Below are 23,910 nucleotides of genomic sequence, written 5' to 3'. Positions count from 1 at the left end.
TCTCCCTGAGTGCTAACACCTGGGTCTGCTGCACAATAGTTTGCATTCACCGTGCAGCGCAGCCGGACGGGCGAGCGGGCGGACGGGCGGGCGGACGGGAGAGAGAGAAGTATTACTTAACTAGTTTTTTGGGGTATCTGTACTTTACTTTACTATTTATATTTTTGACAACTTTTACTTTTACTTCACTACATTCCTAAAGAAAATGTGCTTTTTACTCCTATATATTTTCCCTGACACCCAAAAGTACTTCTTACATTTAGATTACTCAGACAGGATAGCAATATGGTTCAATTCACACACCATCAATATAATGTGTTGTCATCCCTACTGCCTCTGGGGAAATGTAAGGTGAGACTCAGGGGATGGAAGGGAGGGGGTGCTGGGCATGCTTTCATCTGGGGGGGGGGGGGGACTATGCATGTGGGGGAGGGATGGGAAACATGGTTTTCTGGTGGGGAGGGAGGATGCGGGCGGGGGAATGGGGACTGAGGAGGTTGGGTGCGTTGGGGAGGGTGAGTCTTGTTTGTTTTCCTTGCATACAGAACATTACTAAACTGTTGAAGCTGTTTGTCTTTGTTGCATTTCTCTGCTAGTTTTAGAAATATGTCATGCAAATATTCTAACTGAATGTATGACTATATCTGAATGAACAGGATTTTGAATGTAATACCTGTACCTTTAAACCCCTTCTGGAAAAATGACAAACTAAAGAAAGAGTTGGTCACAAAAAAAATGAAAGCGAGAGGGTGAGTCATTAAGAAAAAGGTTGAGTGTGAACGACTCACTCCTGCCCATTTAATAATGAATGTTTTGTTATGAGTGTTACGATTCCCCTCTGGTCCTGTTTAGACAGTGTGACCCGGGCCGGCCAACCAATGCCCAGTGCAGCACCGGATATTCCACTTCCGTTTCTAGAGACCGACAGCTCTATCAAAAATGAGAGAGATGAGCTCAGCACGTGTGTGTGACCTCTCCCAGCTTCAGATGCAGAGGCACAGCGCTGGAGTCACAACTCATATTCAAAGTATTGTTCTCATATTGAACCTGAGCTTGCTGGGAGCCTGGACAGAGAACAGATATAGGAACCTGGGCTCGCTGGGAGCCTGGACAGAGAACAGATATAGGAACCTGGGAGCCTGGACAGAGGACAGATATAGGAACCTGGGCTCGCTGGGAGCCTGGACAGAGGACAGATATAGGAACCTGGGCTCACTGGGAGCCTGGACAGAGAACAGATATAGGAACCTGGGCTCGCTGGGAGCCTGGACAGAACAGATATAGGAACCTGGGCTCGCTGGGAGCCTGGACAGAGAATAGATATAGGAACCTGGGCTCGCTGGGAGCCTGGACAGAGGACAGATATAGGAACCTGTGCTCACTGGGAGCCTGGACAGAGGACAGATAGAGGAACCTGGGCTCGCTGGGAGCCTGGACAGATATAGGAACCTGGGAGCCTGGACAGAGGACAGATATAGGAACCTGGGCCCACTGGGAGCCTGGACAGAGAACAGATATAGGAACCTGGGCTCGCTGGGAGCCTGGACAGAGGACAGATATAGGAACCTGGGAGCCTGGACAGAGGACAGATATAGGAACCTGGGCTCGCTGGGAGCCTGGACAGATATTGGAACCTGGGCTCGCTGGGAGCCTGGACAAATATAGGAACCTGGGAGCCTGGACAGAGGACAGATATAGGACCTGGGAGCCTGGACATAGAACAGATATAGGAACCTGGGAGCCTGGACAGAGAACAGATATAGGAACCTGGGAGCCTGGACAGAGGACAGATATAGGAACCTGGGCTCGCTGGGAGCCTGGACAGAGGACAGATATAGGAACCTGGGCTCGCTGGGAGCCTGGACAGAGAACAGATATAGGAACCTGGGCTCGCTGGGAACCTGGACAGAGAACAGATATAGGAACCTGGGCTCGCTGGGAACCTGGACAGAGAACAGATATAGGAACCTGGGCTCGCTGGGAGCCTGGACAGAGGACAGATATAGGAACCTGGGAGCCTGGGCAGAGGACAGATATAGGAACCTGGGCTCGCTGGGAGCCTGGATAGAGGACAGATATAGGAACCTGGGCTCGCTGGGAGCCTGGACAGAGGACAGATATAGGAACCTGGGAGCCTGGACAGAGGACAGATATAGAAACCTGGGCTCGCTGGGAGCCTGTACAGAGGACAGATATAGGAACCTGGGAGCCTGGACAGAGGACAGATATAGGAACCTGGGCTCGCTGGGAGCCTGGACAGAGGACAGATATAGGAACCTGGGCTCGCTGGGAGCCTGGACAGAGAACAGATATAGGAACCTGGGAGCCTGGACAGAGAACAGATATAGGAACCTGGGCTCGCTGGGAGCCTGGACAGAGAACAGATATTGGAAACTGGGCTATAGTCCTAGGTTCCTCTCCCATGGAGACCCATGGGATGGCGCCCTATTGGCCCAGTGTCGTCCAGGTTAGGGGAGGGTTTGTCCGGCAGGGATGTCCTTGTCCCATTGGGCACTAGCGGCTCCTGTGGCGGGCCGGGCGCAGTGCACGCTGACACGGTCGCCAGGTGTATGGTGTTTCCTCTGACACATTGGCGTGGCTGGCGTCCGGGTTAAGTGGGCATTGTGTCAAGAAGCAGTATGGCTCTCGACCTTCGCCTCTCCCGAGTCCGTATGGGAGTTGCAGCGTTGAGACAAGACTGTAACTACCAATTGGATTCCATGAAATTGGGGGGTAAAAAAAAAAGAATATTCCGCTACAGTGTGGGAGAAAGTCTCTTGCCTTCGGGGAGGGGCTTACTTGGTTGTTGACCTACGCTCCTCACCTCAGTCTACTCAAATCCTCACCACCTGACGACCCAGCTGTACATCCATGTTATGTAGCCACCTGACGACCCAGCTGTACATCCATGTTATGTAGCCACCTGACGACCCAGCTGTACATCCATGTTATGTAGCCACCTGACGACCCAGCTGTATATCCATGTTATGTAGCCACCTGACGACCCAGCTGTATATCCATGTTATGTAGCCATCTGACGACCCAGCTGTATATCCATGTTATGGAGCCACCTGACGACCCAGCTGTATATCCATGTTATGGAGCCACCTGACGACCCTGCTATCCATCCTTGCAGCCAGACATGCTTCATCAGTACATCAACACTTCCAAGCACGCCAGTGACGCGGCTCTCTCTGCCAGGTGAAAATGACAATAACACCAAATCTCTAGCTTGCATTAGCTAACACAAAGCGCAAGCCCAATTAGCGCCATATCAACCGGTACCTGCGACATCTCACCTAGCACTCAATACCCTTCTCCGATAGCGTGTCTGGCGTCCTCGTGGCGGCAGCGAACGGATGCTAAGTGACAGTGTAAATTTGGAGCTAATTAAAAAGCCCTTTGTAGGTGAGGACTGTGTAATGCATTTTTAATTATGCCCAGGCTCCTGCCTCTTCCACTGAAGAGTCCCTGTTACCACGGCGATGTGGCATATCTCACGGTCACAACAGCTCCGGCTCAGATTTGAATACAGCGTAGGGAGGAATCAGCCACGACAATGGAGCTGGGCCATATTGCTTCCCATGTTACTGATTCAACCCTTCCAACTGACTCATAATCTTTCCTCGTTGACTGAAAGGTGAGAGTGGTGACGTCTTAAACTGAAGTCATTTTCAGATCTCATTGTTGTAAAGCGTGGAGAGACTGTAACTATGTGACTTTCCTACGTAGCCTTCTGGATGTACTGAAAAGGTATTGACGTCTTCAATACCTGCACCCTACTGTCAATGAGAGTAGACCCCCTGGTGGAGCGAAGGCCTTCAATGGGGCCCAGCGACTCTTCTAAAAGGACTCCAGGAATCCTATTGATCTGTTCAATTCCACACTGTGTCTTTTGAATGGCCCCAACTCCTACACCTACTAAAAGAACATGAACAACATTTTGGAGGCCCTGAGAAGAAGGGAGAGAAACCACTGTTGTAGGAGAAGCCAGCTAGATATTTGTGGCTTGTTTCATAAAACGGTCTCAGGACCTGGGGAGAAGACAAAATACTCCTTTATGAGTTACTGTTAAGATGTTCTGTCTGTTTTTCCATGAAGAGGTCGGAGGTCCTGACTGCAGCTACTGTTCCCCTCTTATACAATCTGTGGTTGGGTCTGGACTGCTTTGTGGAACTCCCGCCCTATAGGCTGCAGTCGACTGCACCACCAGCCAACCAACCAGCCATTCTCCTCTGGGAACATCTCAGCGAATAGCACTCACTCTGAACAAGAGGCTGTTGTCACACTGGGACCAAAATAATATTCACTTACTGCAGTGTGTGTTGTTATTTCACAAGTGTTCATTGAAAACTTTCTGCTGGGGCAGTTCCACTAATCTTATCAACAAAAAATGAATGGGTTCAATCATGCCTTTGGCCACACCAACAGTCTATCCATTGTCAATCCAGGCGATGTGAAGATCATTGGAATTGTGCTCTGAACAAGCCACATCTTTCCCTCAGTCAGCAGTGTGATGTCATCCAGACAGCAGGTAGAGACCCAGTCCAACAAACAGCTCTGTTACACAGCAGATTCCCCAGGGTGCTGTAAGCAGCCAATCAGATGGCACAGGGTGCTGTAAGCAGCCAATCAGGTGGCACAGGGTGCTGTAGGCAGCCATTCCAGGCAGGGCAAAGTGGTGGGGAGGGGGAGGGAGTGAAAAAGAGAGCAGGAAGGGTGCACGCTGCGGTGGAAATCCCACCTAGTCAGGAGTTTAAATCAAATCGATGGCCGGCAGGGTTCTGCAGTGTGCATTTCTGCCATCTCTGCCTCCCCTCTGTTTCCTGGTACCGCCAAGGGCTATTTTCTCTACTATCACTCTCCCTACTGTACTGCTCTCTCCCTACTGTACCACACACACACACACACACACACACTCTCTCACCAGTGCTCTCCTTCATAACCTATTGATTTCTTCCTCTACATCACAAGTTAAATCAACACTGTTGTCGGAGGCCTGCTACCCTCCTGGAATATTGAGCAGTTCAAAGGACAAGCTCTTTAAGATGGAGGTCACTGGGTTTGTTGGAAGATGAGATGCTGCTTTAGGTTGGGAAAAGGGGTGATTTTGGACCCACATGTAACCAAATCTCCCAGGCCTGAGGGAATTCATTGATGCTTCCACCTAGTGTTGGGTTCTTCATACCATTCAGTTGTCGGAGAGCCAATGAGAACCTCATCTCTGTTACCATCTTAGTGTGAATGTCTTGGTGCTGGGTCATCAACAGTGGGAGGGTCACTGTTCATGCTCTTGAATTTCAATCACACATTTTAGCTGAACACAAGAACTCAAGTGATCATGCATCTACAGGGCCTTCAGGACGTATTCACACACACTTCTCCATAATGTCAATGTGGAATTTTGTTTCTTTATATTTTTTTCCAAAGCTGAAATGTCTCGAGTCAAAAAGTATTCAACCACTTTATGGCAAACCTAAAAACGTTCAGGAATAAAACTGTGCTGAACAAATCAGATAACATATTGCATGGACTCATCCAGTGTTGAGTAATAGTGGTTCACATGATTTTTGAATGACTCTCCCTTCTCTTTACCCCACACATACAACTAAACTATCTGTTAGGTCCCTCAATTGAGTAGTGAACTTCAAGCAAATATTCAACCACAAAGTCTAGGGACGTTTTTCAACGCCTCGCAAAGAAGGGCACCAATTGGTAGATGTGTTTTAGGTTATCGTCCTGCTGAAAGGTGAATTTGTCTGCTATTTAAAATGTTTACACAAGGTCAAATTTACACAAGTTGCATACCAAGACAACATTGAATGTTCATGAGTGGTCTAGTTACAGTTTTTACTTCAATCGGCTTTAAAATCTATGGCAAGACTTGAAAATGGCTGCCTAGCGAAGATCAACAATCTACTTGACAGAGCTTGACATCTTTTTGAAATGAACAATGGGCAAAGGTTGCACAATCCAGGTGTGGAAAGCTCTTAGAGATTTACCCCAAAATACTCACAGCCTTAATCGCTGCTGAAGGCTATTCTACAAAGTATTCATTCTGGGGTGTGAATATTTATGTAAACTAGATATTTCTGTATTTCATTTTCAATAAATGTGCAAAAATGTCTAAACATGTTTTCACTTAGTCATTATGGGGTATTGGGTGTAGATGAGTATTTAATCCATGTTGAATTCAGGCTGTAAAACAATCAGATGTGGAATAGATCAAGGGCTGTGTCTGCTTTGTGAATGCTCTGTATTATGGTGGCATGAAAAGGACTCTCATACAGAGCTGTGTCTGCTTTGTGTAGGCTCTGTATTATGGTGGCATGAAAAGGACTCTCATACAGAGCTGTGTCTGCTTTGTGAATGCTCTGTATTATGGTGGCATGAAAAGGACTCTCATACAGAGCTGTGTCTGCTTTGTGTAGGCTCTGTATTATGGTGGCATGAAAAGGACTCTCATACAGAGCTGTGTCTGCTTTGTGAATGCTCTGTATTATGGTGGCATGAAAAGGACTCTCATACAGAGCTGTGTCTGCTTTGTGAAGGCTCTGTATTATGGTGGCATGAAAAGGACTCTCATACAGAGCTGTGTCTGCTTTGTGAATGCTCTGTATTATGGTGGCATGAAAAGGACTCTCATACAGAGCTGTGTCTGCTTTGTGAAGGCTCTGTATTATGGTGGCATGAAAAGGACTCTCATACAGAGCTGTAATATATTGTTGCAACTTGTGAATCACACGTGAAACGAGGACGCCAGCTCGTGAACGATAATCATGCTGCTCAGCCGTTCCTTACTAACACTCTGAGGAAGTGTCAAATCTTTGCCGATTTACAATCTACAAGTGAATTCTAATTTTCCCACCTCTGTTGTTTTGTCTGGCAGTGAGGGGAAGTTGGAGTTGGTGGGAGGAGGCAGTCTGTTGATCTACAACCTGACTGAAGAGGATGCAGGCGTCTACAGCTGTATGGCAGACATCACTAACAACACTATCGAGGCCAAGGCAGAGCTCACTGTACAAGGTACTGCACTGATGAAGTCAAACACATCACTTTTCATGGAGTACTAGCCTGGAAAAAGTCTTATCTGATAGTGTGTTTCACACACTTAAACGATCCGTCACATACCGTTATCAGTTAGCAAATGGTTTAGATCCAAATTAGTCTTTTGAGTGTCAAATGTTAATAGCCACCTACAATCTCTCTATAATTTAGCACCCGAACACCCAGAGTTAAACTTTCCCCAGGACACATACTATTGTAGCTCTTGATATGGTATCATCAATATACTGTAGATAGACACCAAACCATTACATGCATTATGTGTGCATTCCATGTAGCATTGTATCAAAACCACCCATCAGAATAGCCTGTTGCAGCACAATGTAGATAGTAAGTAGCCTACAGAGGTAGTTGGCCCGTGGACTGTAGATAAGGTGAAAAAAACGGAGTCAGAGTGAAATCAACCCCCCTGTTTATTTTCTTCTCCTGTTCTCTCTCTCTGTTGCTGTGACTAGGAAGTGTTAATCTCATATTTATCGTTCCCAAAGTGTTACAGAAATATAATGGGTACACACTTATTAATTTCTTATCTTCCTCCACAACATCCTGTGTGGCTCAGTTGGTAGAGCATGTCGCTTGCCAGGGTTGTGGGTTCGATTCCCACGGGGGGACCAGTAAGTAACTCACTACTGGAAGTCACTCTGGATGAGAGCTCCTGCTAAAATGGCTCAATTGTGTTGACATGTTGTGCAGAAGCACCTGTAAAGTGACATTAATTGGTTCTCCTGACAATTGGACAAAATAAACGCTCAATTGGCTGCCTCAGGAAAAGGGGTTTTATTTTATTTTGAAGGACATGGATACAAATGTGTAGGGCACAATTGATGGACATTTCTATAATAAAAAGTCTCTCTTTCGAAAGACCTAAAGCCTTTTCACCCAAATGAATGTGATGTAGGCTTTGTGGCAAGTTTCTGTACATATTTGTTTCCGAGAAATAAACCAAATGATGTGATGTGACCCAATGGAAGACTTTGTCATGATTAGTGTGGTGGTTTTCGCTGCAGAATGATTGAGGGGCCCTACAGGCAGCTGTTGCTTGTCTGTTGAATTGAATTGAACAGTTTGAGGACTGCGGTTGGCTGCTTTGCTTAAGGGGATTGTGCGGACACACACACACACACACACATACACTCTGAATCAAAACAAGACAGGATGTATTCTCCACTCTCCACACCAACCCATAGTTTGGTTTGATTTCCAAGTTGTGAACCTAGAACTTTGAAAAAGGTTTTCAAGTGTTGTTGCTTTGCTGTTTACTCAAAATCTTTTCTGAATCAGTGGAGTTGCTTGTCACTCATTTTTAAAGATGGCTAGAACTCCTGAAACAACAGTCCCATGGCTTTAGTTTGACATGGCAGATACTGTACAGTCTAGTCTGTCTCACCTAGTCTCACTAGGCCTCACTTCACTTCATTCCCACGGACCAATGAGGACAAGCACGCGGTCACACGCGCACAGGTCACACACACACACACACACACACACACACATACACACACACACATAGTCACACAAGAGAGTGTGTGTAATGGCTCCAGGGGCCCTCTCTGCCAGGTTATAGGGACCAGGCTGTGTGGCTGCGCTGCAATGTCTCCTCCTTTATTGGAGCTGGCAAGACAGTAAATGAGGCCAGAGGACACAGCAGGTTTTAATTACAGGGCCTGTGCCATTGTTGCACTGCGGAGGCCTGGGTTGAGGGTTCTTGGTTTTAAATGGTCCTTTCTCCAGGACTGAAATGTGTGTGTCTCTGTGAGTTCCTTAATGCATTTCTATATGTTAGGTAACATGTGTGTGAGAGATTCTGGGTGGTGGAAATGTGTGCCTGCCGTTTTCTTTCCATGTGCTCTTCATAGGCAGGACAAGCCTGGGTCCAGTGAAAGTTGAATAGCCTGCCTGTACAGAGGGAATATTTATTTATATATTTGAGCTAGCTCAGTGGGGTGTGAAATGTTTCCTCTAATGTAGAATTGAGACGGAAGATGAGACTTGATGTTTTGTCCCCCCACAGTCCAGAATAGTGGCTGTAAATGGCCCTCTAGAGCTGAGGCAGTGGGAGTCTGATAAGAATCTCTGAGTGTTTGAACTGTGACATATTGCCTTCCTGATCTCTCCCAGTCGGTCGCCCCAACGTCATCAACCTGTCATTTTCAGGAAGTAAAAGAAACGTTTCATGAGCTATTTTGGGCACGGACACGTAATGGGGAAGGAAACATCCCTTTTCACTGCTTTATGGGATTTGGGGATTTGCCTATCTTTTTGGGATCGTGAACGAGAGTGTGGATGGAGGGGACCATGAGTGTCTGCCCGTGTAGATGCTCATACTGTGTGTGTGTGTTGTCATGTGAGATGGTCTGTTAGACAGAAAGCCTCTCTCCATGTTCCAGTCTGTTTGTTCTGTGTGTGACAGCGAGGCCCCACTAGGGCTCTGGCGTGAACTCAGCACTCACCAGTGTGTGACGAGTGTTATTCACTCGCCAGTGTGTGACGTGTGTTATTCAGTTTGGACAATTTGAATCGTGATTGGACGGTTGTCTCTGCTAACCAATGGCGAGCTTCTAAAAAGCTAGAATAGCTCTTATCTGGGTGACTAAGAAGGTAGAGCCACAGAGGTTTCCCCATTTCAAGTAGATTGAATGTCAAGAAAATAATTGGACCACATTTATCAGGAATTCTTCAAGTTGCACCTTTATGCAACGGAAAACGCTACATAGCTCCAAGACATCTCCTCTACTGTACCTCTGGCTCAGTTAGACAGTTTAAACATTACAGTTCTATTTCAATGCACTCTACTAAGTGGTCCCCCAGCGGATACATTTAATTGCTTGTTGCCATGTTAAAGATGTATATTAAACTTGAACATGGACCATAATTGATTTAGCCATGGGAAGCCTGCATAGTTTGTTTCTTCCCTGTTTGCTCTCTTCACAGCTACCAAAGCTAATTCCCCTATTAACCCTGGTGGTTTAGCACAATTCATCACTTAATTAACAAAACCTTATGTCTAGAAGTGACTGTATTAAGGGGATAGTTTCAGGATGTTGTTAACTAGTCAATGTATCTACAGAGTCGAATGAACTTGCAGATACCATTTTTATGTTTCTGCGTGCAGTTGGGAGTTTGCTAGTGTTAGCGCAATTACTTTCCTGTAGACATCCAGTTCATGTGCTAACGCTAGTTAGCATTGGCTCGAGAAACTAAAGTTGAAGTCGGAAGTTTACATACACTTTGGTTGGAGTCATTAAAACTCGTTTTTCAACAACTCCACAAATTTCTTGTTAACAAACTATAGTTTTGGCAAGTCGGTTAGGACGTCTACTTTGTGCATGACACAAGTAATGTTTCTAACAATTGTTTACAGACAGATTATTTCACTTATAATTCACTGTATCACAATTCCAGTGGGTCAGAAGTTTACATACACTAAGTTGACTGTGCCTTTAAACAGCTTGGAAAATTCCAGAAAATGATATCATGGCTTTAGAAGCTTCTGATAGGCTAATTGACGTAATTTGAGTCAATTGGAGATGTACCTGTGGATGTATTTCAATGCCTATCTTTAAACTCAGTGCCTCTTTGCTTGACATCATGGGAAAATCAAAAGAAATCAGCCAAGACATCAGAAAAGAAATTGTCTGGTTCATCCTTGGGAGCAATTTCCAAACACCTGAAGGTACCACATTCGTCTGTACAAACAATAGTACCCAAGTATGAACACCATGGTTCCACTCAGCCATCATACCGCTCAGGAAGGAGACATGTTCTGTCTCCTAGACATGAATGTACTTTGGTGCGAAAAGTACAAATCATTCCCAGAACAACAGCAAAGGACCTTTTGCACGCCCAATTTTTCAGTTTTTGATTTGTTAAAAAAGTTTGAAATATCCAATAAATGTTGTTCCACTTCATGATTGTGTCCCACTTGTTGTTGATTCTTCACAAAAAAATACCGTTTTATATCTTTATGTTTGAAGCCTGAAATGTGGCAAAAGGTCGCAAAGTTCAAGGGGGCCGAATACTTTCGCAAGGCACTGTATATCAAGTTGTAATGGTGAATATATACACAGACATGGTGTAAATATTACAGCCCCCCAAACCTCCCAGAGTGCAGATAGGGTTGAGTCAAGTTGACCAGGTACAGGGCCCCGTTCCAATACCTAGATAAATAAGTCTGTCCCTGTTGTAACACAGTTTAATGGAAACAGGGAAGGGTTCCATTACAGAGACACCAACTGTTAGATGTCAGATCATTGATTACTTTGAGGAATAAAGGTTGGCAGGAAGGATATTGTCAGAGTATTAGAACAAGGGCCTTGGCTTCTGTTTTGTAGGAGTCTGGTCTTTTGACTTGTAACTGTTTGAAGGAAATACCAGCGAGAACTAACTACATTCAGAATCGTAGCCGTCCAATCTTTTGTCATTTCTACCAGCTTCTAGCTTTAGTTTGAGCCATGTTGTTCTTGGACCATCCTAAAAGGCGGTGGGTGTTAGACGTCCCAGGACTGATCTCTCTGTGGTTATTACCCAGAATGCATTCCTTGCTGCTGCTGTATGTTGGTCCAGCCGCTGGGAAAACAATGATCAAGCATCTGACCACCGCCGCCTTATTCTTCCCTCACTGTTTGTTTTGGTCGGGATTTAGACTAAAGCCGTTATCGTGAAAAGAACAGGAGAGCTAATTAGCTCAAGCCCATGCTCCGTTCCCCCCTCCGGGTAGAGTACAAACCTCACTGGCCAGGCTGGAGTTTTTTTTTGGAGTCATAAAGATAAATATGGCTCGGGGCTAAGCGAAACAAAAGAGGACCATCGGACTCTCCCAAAACATTTGTTTGGTGTGTAAAACCCTCTAATCCAGATAAGTAAAGAAGAGCGATGGGTCCTCAGTCAATAATATCTTGTGTAATGTAGCTATGCAATCCAAGTTAACGGTCTTTTGTCTTTGTGCCTGCCTTGTATCATAGTCAGAATTATAATGGCTTGAGTGCTAACTATGCTTACTGTAGATGCCCTTGTAGTGAGGGTGCGTTCAGGATTGCAATGTTTTGAGCGTCGACCTAAATGCTTTGGTGTTGACCAGCATACAAGGCCAAATCCTTTAAAGCTAGAATCCTTAGTTTCTATAGACATTTTTGGACTTATAAATTAATGATGTATGTCCATTTTTATTCTTAAAGAATGTAACTTCTAAATGACATATTAGCTTAGTTAAACAGTCGAACCCCAATAAAACCGTACATAAAAGCTTGTTTTTTTACTCCTATGTTTGTAAACTATGTAAACAAACCCTGTAGCCTCCACTTGGTTAAAACTATCGTTTTGATATCACAGATGGTCAGTCCTTTCATCCATAGCTCTATGTATCTGAGTGGTTACATTTGTTATTTGAGAGTGGTTATGCTTTATTGTTTCATTGTAGGATTCTAGCTTTAACAGTTTAAAACATTGTTTTCCACCTGTAGATCACCATGTCTCGATTTGAGGCTGTTGTAGGACCCCAATACACTACCACTGGTTCAGGTTAACACAGGTTCACGAAACTATCATCATCCTGAACGCAGCTCTGTTCAAAGCACAGTATGTTGCTAAACTCTCTCCTTCACATAGTCCTCCAAAAAGCCTATTGGGAAGCCATAGAGGGCTTTGTGTTACAAACTGACAGTAAAGATGTATGACCTTCCACTGTCCTCCTAAATAACTAAACTGCAGTCCGACCCAGGAAGGGAAAGCAATAAAGCTTCTACTACTATTACTAATCTAGCTGCCGAAGAAAATAATTTGAGCCCCCTGTGAGAATTGGCCCAGCAGTTTTTCTGACTGCCTGGCAGAATGGATGGAGAGAGAGAGAGAGGCTCTTGGTTCACTTTGATGCTACATCCATTTACTGTGGAGTCTGGAGAGCACTGGGTTTTCTCTCTGGCGAGCCTGTTTCGATACGAGTGGGAGTGTGACTTACTGACTTTCTGTGGGATTCATGTGTTAGAAGTGTCCTTGTCACATTCTAGGTCTGGACAGGGATATGGGGAGAGATGATTCTCGAAGGGAATAGAATCAAATAGAACATGATGGATTTAGACAATCTATTATTACATTACAATGCAGAGACGTTGCATAAAGGCTTCACACAATGAGATTGATGTACAGAACATTAAAGCATGAACATCATTGATCAGTTGTAAATGTCAGAAATGGCTGGCTGTGTATTTTAGTCCTCATGCTAAACAGGTAGCAGGCAGGGAGAAGCTGGAGGTAATCAGTCATCATGTAGTCTTATAGTGCTGTAATTGCAGTGCTCTGTGCAATCTGGTCTCTATTGTAAACCAGGATGGTGTTCTTAGGTGTGAATAACATTCCTCCTCCACACACACACACACACACACACACACACACACACACACACACACACACACACACGCGGGCGTACAAACGCATCCCCTCAAGCAAATCCCCCGGCCTGCACACTCAAATGCCCATGTAATACACACTTCCCTTGTCCTCCCCTCCTAAAAACACCACACACACACACACACACTGCCACATGTCCCTAGTCTCCTGGCAGCTCCCAGTCCCCATAAGCTTTATTGGTATATTTAGTCAACTTGTGCTCATTGCTCAGTCCAATAGGTTCCATTTGTCTGAACTCCAGTTAGAGGAAATGGTGTACGTCAGCTCAGGGAGGAGGAGAACGAGGGAGAGGGGGACATCTCTCTCTGCCAGAGATAATGAGCACCACAGGGTCCCAGCCTCCACCAGGACCTGCCACCAGAACACCTCACCAGGGGGCCCCCACACTGCTCAGGGACACACACAGATACTGCAACAGACACACACTGCGGCATAACACACACACTGCAGCACACTGACACACACATTAAGACCAGCAATAACTCAGACACACAGAACATTTCGACTTTATCACACAGCAATGAATATTCTCTTCCCTCTTCATCACACAGCAATGAATACTCTCTTCCCCCTCTTCATCACACAGCAATGAATACTCTCTTCCCCCTGATCACACAGCAATGAATACTCTCTTCCCCCTCTTCATCACACAGCAATGAATACTCTCTTCCCCCTCTTCATCACACAGCAATGAATACTCTCTTCCCCCGCTTCACACAGCAATGAATACTCTCTTTCCCCGCTTCACACAGCAATGAATACTCTCTTCCCCCTCATCACACAGCAATGAATACTCTCTTCCCCTCATCACACAGCAATTAATACTCTCTTCCCCCTCATCACACAGCAATGAATACTCTCTTCCCCTCATCACACAGCAATGAATACTCTCTTCCCCCTCATCACACAGCAATGAATACTCTCTTCCCCCTCATCACACAGCAATGAATACTCTCTTCCCCCTCATCAGACAGCAATGAATACTCTCTTCCCCCTCATCACACAGCAATGAATACTCTCTTCCCCCTCATCACACAGCAATGAATATTCCTCTTCCCCCTCTTTACACAGCAATGAATACTCTCTTCCCCCTCTTTACACAGCAATGAATACTCTCTTCCCCCTCATCACACAGCAATGAATACTCTCTTCCCCCGCTTCACACAGTAATGAATACTCTCTTCCCCCTCATCACACAGCAATGAATACTCTCTTCCCCCTCATCACACAGCAATTAATACTCTCTTCCCCCTCATCACACAGCAATGAATACTCTCTTCCCCCTCATCACACAGCAATGAATACTATCTTCCCCCTCTTCACACAGCAATGAATACTATCTTCCCCCTCTTCACACAGCAATGAATACTCTCTCTCGCAGTTGTCCCATCTCGACAACACCGCACTGCGTTAGCAGTTGTCCTGTCTCAAACTGTTCCCCAATAAATAGGGTCAGGGTTCACCGAGTGCTACAGCGCGTAGCGTGTTAAAATCATCTGTCCTTGGTTGCAACACTCACAACCGATTTCCAACTTCAGCACAGTAACTGTTCGTCTGGAGCTTCATGAAATGAGTTTCCATGGCCGAGCAGCCGCACACAAGCCTAAGATCACCATGCTTAACGCCAAGCATTGGCTGGAGTGGTGTAGCGCTTGCCCCCATTGGACTCTGGAGCAGTGGAAACGTGTTCTCTGGAGTGATGAATCACACTTCACCATCTGGCAGTCCGACGGACAAATCTGGTTCTGGCGGATGCCAGGAGAACGCTACCTGCCCAAATGCATAGTGCCAAACTGTAAAGTTGGTGGAGGAGGAATAATGGTCTGGGGCTGTTTTTCCATGGTTCAGGCCCTTAGTTTCAGTGAAGGGAAATCTTAACGCTAGACATTCTAGACGATTCCGTGCATACAATTTTGTGGCAACAGTTTGGGGAAGGCCATTTCCTGTTTCAGCATGACAATGCCCCCGAAATGGTTTGTCGATCAGTGTGGATTCCAGTTAGACAACGTGCTGCCACTCAGAACAATATATATTCCAGTTAGACAACGTGCTGCTAGTCAGAACAATATATATTCCAGTTAGACAACGTGCTGCTAGTCAGAACAATATATATTCCAGTTAGACAACGTGCTGCTAGTCAGAACAATATATATTCCAGTTAGACAACGTGCTGCTAGTCAGAACAATATATATTCCAGTTAGACAACGTGCTGCTAGTCAGAACAATATATATTCCAGTTAGACAATGTGCTGCCACTCAGAACAATATATATTCCATTTAGACAACGTGCTGCTAGTCAGAACAATATATATTCCAGTTAGACAACGTGCTGCTAGTCAGAACAATATATATTCCAGTTAGACAATGTGCTGCCACTCAGAACAATATATATTCCAGTTAGACAACGTGCTGCTAGTCAGAACAATATATATTCCAGTTAGACAACGTGCTGCTAGTCAGAACAATATATATTCCAGTTAGACAACGTGCTGATAGTCAGAACAATATATATTCCATTTAGACAACGTGCTGCTAGTCAGAACAATATATATTCCAGTTAGACAACGTGCTGCCACTCAGAACAATATATATTCCAGTTAGACAACGTGCTGCTAGTCAGAACAATATATATTCCAGTTAGACAACGTGCTGATAGTCAGAACAATATATATTCCAGTTAGACAACGTGCTGCTAGTCAGAACAATATATATTCCAGTTAGACAACGTGCTGATAGTCAGAACAATATATATTCCAGTTAGACAACGTGCTGCCACTCAGAACAAGATATATTCCATTTAGACAACGTGCTGCTAGTCAGAACAATATATATTCCAGTTAGACAACGTGCTGCTAGTCAGAACAATATATATTCCATTTAGACAACGTGCTGCTAGTCAGAACAATATATATTCCATTTAGACAACGTGCTGCTAGTCAGAACAATATATATTCCAGTTAGACAACGTGCTGATAGTCAGAACAATATATATTCCAGTTAGACAACGTGCTGCTAGTCAGAACAATATATATTCCATTTAGACAACGTGCTGCTAGTCAGAACAATATATATTCCAGTTAGACAACGTGCTGCTAGTCAGAACAATATATATTCCAGTTAGACAACGTGCTGCTAGTCAGAACAATATATATTCCAGTTAGACAACGTGCTGCTAGTCAGAACAATATATATTCCAGTTAGACAACGTGCTGCTAGTCAGAACAATATATATTCCAGTTAGACAACGTGCTGATAGTCAGAACAATATATATTCCAGTTAGACAACGTGCTGCTAGTCAGAACAATATATATTCCAGTTAGACAACGTGCTGCTAGTCAGAACAATATATATTCCAGTTAGACAACGTGCTGATAGTCAGAACAATATATATTCCAGTTAGACAACGTGCTGCTAGTCAGAACAATATATATTCCAGTTAGACAACGTGCTGCTAGTCAGAACAATATATATTCCAGTTAGACAACGTGCTGATAGTCAGAACAATATATATTCCAGTTAGACAACGTGCTGCTAGTCAGAACAATATATATTCCAGTTAGACAACGTGCTGCTAGTCAGAACAATATATATTCCAGTGAGGCTACAGGGTGCCACTCAGAACCTTACATATTCCAGTTAGACTACGGGGTGCCACCCAGAACCTTATATATTCCAGTTAGACTACAGGGTGCCACTCAGAACCTTATATATTCCAGTTAGACTACAGGGTGCCACTCAGAACCTTAAATATTCCAGTGAGACTACAGGGTGCCACTCAGAACCTTATATATTCCAGTGAGGCTACAGGGTGCCACTCAGAACCTTATATATTCCAGTTAGACTACAGGGTGCCACTCAGAACCTTATATATTCCAGTGAGGCTACAGGGTGCCACTCAGAACCTTATATATTCCAGTGAGGCTACAGGGTGCCACTCAGAACCTTTATATATTCCAGTGAGGCTACAGGGTGCCACTCAGAACCTTATATATTCCAGTGAGGCTACAGGGTGCCACTCAGAACCTTATATATTCCAGTTAGACTACGGGGTGCCACTCAGAACCTTATATATTCCAGTGAGGCTGCAGGGTGCCACTCAGAACCTTATATATTCCAGTTAGACTACAGGGTGCCACTCAGAACCTTATATATTCCAGTGAGACTACAGGGTGCCACTCAGAACCTTATATATTCCAGTTAGACTACAGGGTGCCACTCAGAACCTTATATATTCCAGTGAGGCTACAGGGTGCCACTCAGAACCTTATATATTCCAGTGAGGCTACGGGGTGCCACTCAGAACCTTATATATTCCAGTTAGACTACAGGGTGCCACTCAGAACCTTATATATTCCAGTTAGACTACGGGGTGCCACTCAGAACCTTATATATTCCAGTGAGGCTACAGGGTGCCACTCAGAACCTTATATATTCCAGTGAGGCTACGGGGTGCCACTCAGAACCTTATATATTCCAGTTAGACTACAGGGTGCCACTCAGAACCTTATATATTCCAGTGAGGCTACGGGGTGCCACTCAGAACCTTATATATTCCAGTTAGGCTATAGGGTGCCACTCAGAACCTTATATATTCCAGTGAGGCTACGGGGTGCCACTCAGAACCTTATATATTCCAGTGAGGCTACGGGGTGCCACTCAGAACCTTATATTCTCCAGTGAGACTACGGGGTGCCACTCAGAACCTTATATATTCCAGTTAGACTACAGGGTGCCACTCAGAACCTTATATATTCCAGTGAGGCTACGGGGTGCCACTCAGAACCTTATATATTCCAGTTAGACTACAGGGTGCCACTCAGAACCTTATATATTCCAGTTAGACTACAGGGTGCCACTCAGAACCTTATATATTCCAGTTAGACTACAGGGTGCCACTCAGAACCTTATATATTCCAGTTAGACTACAGGGTGCCACTCAGAACCTTATATATTCCAGTTAGACTACAGGGTGCCACTCAGAACCTTATATATTCCAGTTAGACTACAGGGTGCCACTCAGAACCTTATATATTCCAGTTAGACTACAGGGTGCCACTCAGAACCTTATATATTCCAGTTAGACTACAGGGTGCCACTCAGAACCTTATATATTCCAGTTAGACTACAGGGTGCCACTCAGAACCTTATATATTCCAGTTAGACTACAGGGTGCCACTCAGAACCTTATATATTCCAGTTAGACTACAGGGTGCCACTCAGAACCTTATATATTCCAGTTAGACTACAGGGTGCCACTCAGAACATTATATATTCCAGTTAGACTACAGGGTGCCACTCAGAACCTTATATATTCCAGTTAGACTACAGGGTGCCACTCAGAACCTTATATATTCCAGTGAGGCTACAGGGTGCCACTCAGAACCTTATATATTCCAGTTAGACTACAGGGTGCCACTCAGAACCTTATATATTCCAGTTAGGCTACAGGGTGCCACTCAGAACATTATATATTCCAGTTAGACTACAGGGTGCCACTCAGAACCTTATATATTCCAGTTAGACTACAGGGTGCCACTCAGAACCTTATATATTCCAGTTAGACTACAGGGTGCCACTCAGAACCTTATATATTCCAGTTAGACTACAGGGTGCCACTCAGAACCTTATATATTCCAGTTAGACTACAGGGTGCCACTCAGAACCTTATATATTCCAGTTAGACTACAGGGTGCCACTCAGAACCTTATATATTCCAGTTAGACTACAGGGTGGGTTAGCTACAGGGTGCCACTCAGAACCTTATATATTCCAGTTAGACTACAGGGTGCCACTCAGAACCTTATATATTCCAGTTAGACTACAGGGTGCCACTCAGAACCTTATATATTCCAGTTAGACTACAGGGTGCCACTCAGAACCTTATATATTCCAGTTAGACTACAGGGTGCCACTCAGAACCTTATATATTCCAGTTAGACTACAGGGTGCCACTCAGAAACTTATATATTCCAGTTAGACTACAGGGTGCCACTCAGAACATTATATATTCCAGTTAGACTACAGGGTGCCACTCAGAACCTTATATATTCCAGTTAGACTACAGGGTGCCACTCAGAACCTTATATATTCCAGTTAGACTACGGGGTGCCACTCAGAACCTTATATATTCCAGTTAGACTACAGGGTGCCACTCAGAACCTTATATATTCCAGTTAGACTACAGGGTGCCACTCAGAACCTTAAATATTCCAGTGAGACTACAGGGTGCCACTCAGAACCTTATATATTCCAGTGAGGCTACAGGGTGCCACTCAGAACCTTATATATTCCAGTTAGACTACAGGGTGCCACTCAGAACCTTATATATTCCAGTGAGGCTACAGGGTGCCACTCAGAACCTTATATATTCCAGTGAGGCTACAGGGTGCCACTCAGAACCTTTATATATTCCAGTGAGGCTACAGGGTGCCACTCAGAACCTTATATATTCCAGTGAGGCTACAGGGTGCCACTCAGAACCTTATATATTCCAGTTAGACTACGGGGTGCCACTCAGAACCTTATATATTCCAGTGAGGCTGCAGGGTGCCACTCAGAACCTTATATATTCCAGTTAGACTACAGGGTGCCACTCAGAACCTTATATATTCCAGTGAGACTACAGGGTGCCACTCAGAACCTTATATATTCCAGTTAGACTACAGGGTGCCACTCAGAACCTTATATATTCCAGTGAGGCTACAGGGTGCCACTCAGAACCTTATATATTCCAGTGAGGCTACGGGGTGCCACTCAGAACCTTATATATTCCAGTTAGACTACAGGGTGCCACTCAGAACCTTATATATTCCAGTTAGACTACGGGGTGCCACTCAGAACCTTATATATTCCAGTGAGGCTACAGGGTGCCACTCAGAACCTTATATATTCCAGTGAGGCTACGGGGTGCCACTCAGAACCTTATATATTCCAGTTAGACTACAGGGTGCCACTCAGAACCTTATATATTCCAGTGAGGCTACGGGGTGCCACTCAGAACCTTATATATTCCAGTTAGGCTATAGGGTGCCACTCAGAACCTTATATATTCCAGTGAGGCTACGGGGTGCCACTCAGAACCTTATATATTCCAGTGAGGCTACGGGGTGCCACTCAGAACCTTATATTCTCCAGTGAGACTACGGGGTGCCACTCAGAACCTTATATATTCCAGTTAGACTACAGGGTGCCACTCAGAACCTTATATATTCCAGTGAGGCTATGGGGTGCCACTCAGAACCTTATATATTCCAGTTAGACTACAGGGTGCCACTCAGAACCTTATATATTCCAGTTAGACTACAGGGTGCCACTCAGAACCTTATATATTCCAGTTAGACTACAGGGTGCCACTCAGAACCTTATATATTCCAGTTAGACTACAGGGTGCCACTCAGAACCTTATATATTCCAGTTAGACTACAGGGTGCCACTCAGAACCTTATATATTCCAGTTAGACTACAGGGTGCCACTCAGAACCTTATATATTCCAGTTAGACTACAGGGTGCCACTCAGAACCTTATATATTCCAGTTAGACTACAGGGTGCCACTCAGAACCTTATATATTCCAGTTAGACTACAGGGTGCCACTCAGAACCTTATATATTCCAGTTAGACTACAGGGTGCCACTCAGAACCTTATATATTCCAGTTAGACTACAGGGTGCCACTCAGAACCTTATATATTCCAGTTAGACTACAGGGTGCCACTCAGAACATTATATATTCCAGTTAGACTACAGGGTGCCACTCAGAACCTTATATATTCCAGTTAGACTACAGGGTGCCACTCAGAACCTTATATATTCCAGTGAGGCTACAGGGTGCCACTCAGAACCTTATATATTCCAGTTAGACTACAGGGTGCCACTCAGAACCTTATATATTCCAGTTAGGCTACAGGGTGCCACTCAGAACATTATATATTCCAGTTAGACTACAGGGTGCCACTCAGAACCTTATATATTCCAGTTAGACTACAGGGTGCCACTCAGAACCTTATATATTCCAGTTAGACTACAGGGTGCCACTCAGAACCTTATATATTCCAGTTAGACTACAGGGTGCCACTCAGAACCTTATATATTCCAGTTAGACTACAGGGTGCCACTCAGAACCTTATATATTCCAGTTAGACTACAGGGTGCCACTCAGAACCTTATATATTCCAGTTAGACTACAGGGTGCCACTCAGAACCTTATATATTCCAGTTAGACTACAGGGTGCCACTCAGAACCTTATATATTCCAGTTAGACTACAGGGTGCCACTCAGAACCTTATATATTCCAGTTAGACTACAGGGTGCCACTCAGAACCTTATATATTCCAGTTAGACTACAGGGTGCCACTCAGAACCTTATATATTCCAGTTAGACTACAGGGTGCCACTCAGAACCTTATATATTCCAGTTAGACTACAGGGTGCCACTCAGAAACTTATATATTCCAGTTAGACTACAGGGTGCCACTCAGAACATTATATATTCCAGTTAGACTACAGGGTGCCACTCAGAACCTTATATATTCCAGTTAGACTACAGGGTGCCACTCAGAACCTTATATATTCCAGTTAGACTACGGGGTGCCACTCAGAACCTTATATATTCCAGTTAGACTACAGGGTGCCACTCAGAACCTTATATATTCCAGTGAGGCTACAGGGTGCCACTCAGAACCTTATATATTCCAGTTAGACTACAGGGTGCCACTCAGAACCTTATATATTCCAGTTAGACTACAGGGTGCCACTCAGAACCTTATATATTCCAGTTAGACTACAGGGTGCCACTCAGAACCTTATATATTCCAGTTAGACTACAGGGTGCCACTCAGAACATTGCTCAGATGGTTGGATGATGGAGTTTAATCAGAGTTATGGGTAAGACTGATTTAAACCACGGCTGAATTACCTGTAGGCTATTAACTGTAAGTTGCTCTGGATAAGAGGGCCTGCTAAATGATCATATTATAGAACAGTTAGCCTTGCTGATTACGCTGTTGAACCCATCCTCTGTTCCCCCAGAGTAGAAAGGACCTTATCCACCCAACTGTTAACCACAATCAGTCTGTGGTCCACATGTGAATTGGAGAGCTGTGAAGGCTGATACAGAGGCTCGACACGACGCTACCTACCCCCCCACCCCCCACACAATCCTACTGACCAACAACACAGCCATTACAGCTTGGTTGCAGAGGTCACGTCTTATCAGTGCACTGAGCTGCCCCCCCCCCCCACACACACACACAATCCGACTTACACACACACACAGGCACCCTCCCCCCACAATCCTACTTACACACACTCGGGCACACACACACACAATCCTACACACATACACACAAAGTCAGCCTCCTCAGAGCCACACTCCAATTACACTGTAAAGGACAGGGCTGAGACACAGCGCTCTGCATGACCTTGTTACAGGAGAGATGGATGAGGCCATTTATCTCCACAGACGATCAAATAAGTTGACCCTGCCCTCATTACCCTGGTCTGGGGTAGAACTCCATCTGTACACAACTCTCCATAGGATGAGACACAGGGATAATTATAGGCAGTTTTTAACTACTTTGAGATGCTTTGTTATAAAAAGACTACAGGGAAGATGGAGGTAGAGACGAGGACATTGCTTTGTGTTTTCCTGGTTGGATAACATGTCTTAAGGATTGCCGTTTGGTTAAAGGGTCAGAAGTTGAAGCCAAAGTTGTTCCGTTTTCAAATAGTTTGTTCTACCTTCACTGGCAAGTAAAGAATGGAAAGAGACTGGGTGGAGCTGAAATGGAGAGAGACTGGGTGGAGCTGAAATGGAGAGAGACTGGGTGGAGCTGAAATGGAGAGAGACTGGGTGGAGCTGAAATGGAGAGAGACTGGGTGGAGCTGAAATGGAGAGAGACTGGGTGGAGCTGAAATGGAGAGAGACTGGGTGGAGCTGAAATGGAGAGAGACTGGGTGGAGCTGAAATGGAGAGAGACTGGGCGGAGCTGAAATGGAGAGAGACTGGGCGGAGCTGAAATGGAGAGAGACTGGGCGGAGCTGAAATGGAGAGAGACTGGGCGGAGCTGAAATGGAGAGAGACTGGGTGGAGCTGAAATGGAGAGAGACTGGGTGGAGCTGAAATGGAGAGAGACTGGGTGGAGCTGAAATGGAGAGAGACTGGGCGGAGCTGAAATGGAGAGAGACTGGGCAGAGCTGAAATGGAGAGAGACTGGGTGGAGCTGAAATGGAGAGAGACTGGGTGGAGCTGAAATGGAGAGAGACTGGGTGGAGCTGAAATGGAGAGAGACTGGGTGGAGCTGAAATGGAGAGAGACTGGGTGGAGCTGAAATGGAGAGAGACTGGGTGGAGCTGAAATGGAGAGAGACTGGGTGGAGCTGAAATGGAGAGAGACTGGGTGGAGCTGAAATGGAGAGGGACTGGGCGGAGCTGAAAGGGACTG

The 23,910-nt window shown here is 45.0% G+C and overlaps 1 protein-coding gene across 16 annotated transcripts in view; it reads left to right on the top strand.

The window, feature by feature from the left end:
* The window catches only part of LOC139384372 (neogenin 1a), a 215,625-nt gene that overhangs the window by 125,974 nt on the left and 65,741 nt on the right, over positions 1–23,910 (top strand). For all 16 annotated transcript variants that reach the window (XM_071129098.1, XM_071129106.1, XM_071129103.1 and 13 more), the window contains exon 5: positions 6,890–7,026. In XM_071129098.1, the coding sequence (XP_070985199.1) occupies positions 6,890–7,026 (137 nt within the window). The remainder of the gene's footprint in view (positions 1–6,889; positions 7,027–23,910) is intronic.

Source organism: Oncorhynchus clarkii, chromosome 26 (assembly GCF_045791955.1).
Source record: "Oncorhynchus clarkii lewisi isolate Uvic-CL-2024 chromosome 26, UVic_Ocla_1.0, whole genome shotgun sequence".
Taxonomy (NCBI): domain Eukaryota; kingdom Metazoa; phylum Chordata; class Actinopteri; order Salmoniformes; family Salmonidae; genus Oncorhynchus; species Oncorhynchus clarkii.
This window is presented reverse-complemented; position numbering and strand designations above follow the sequence as displayed.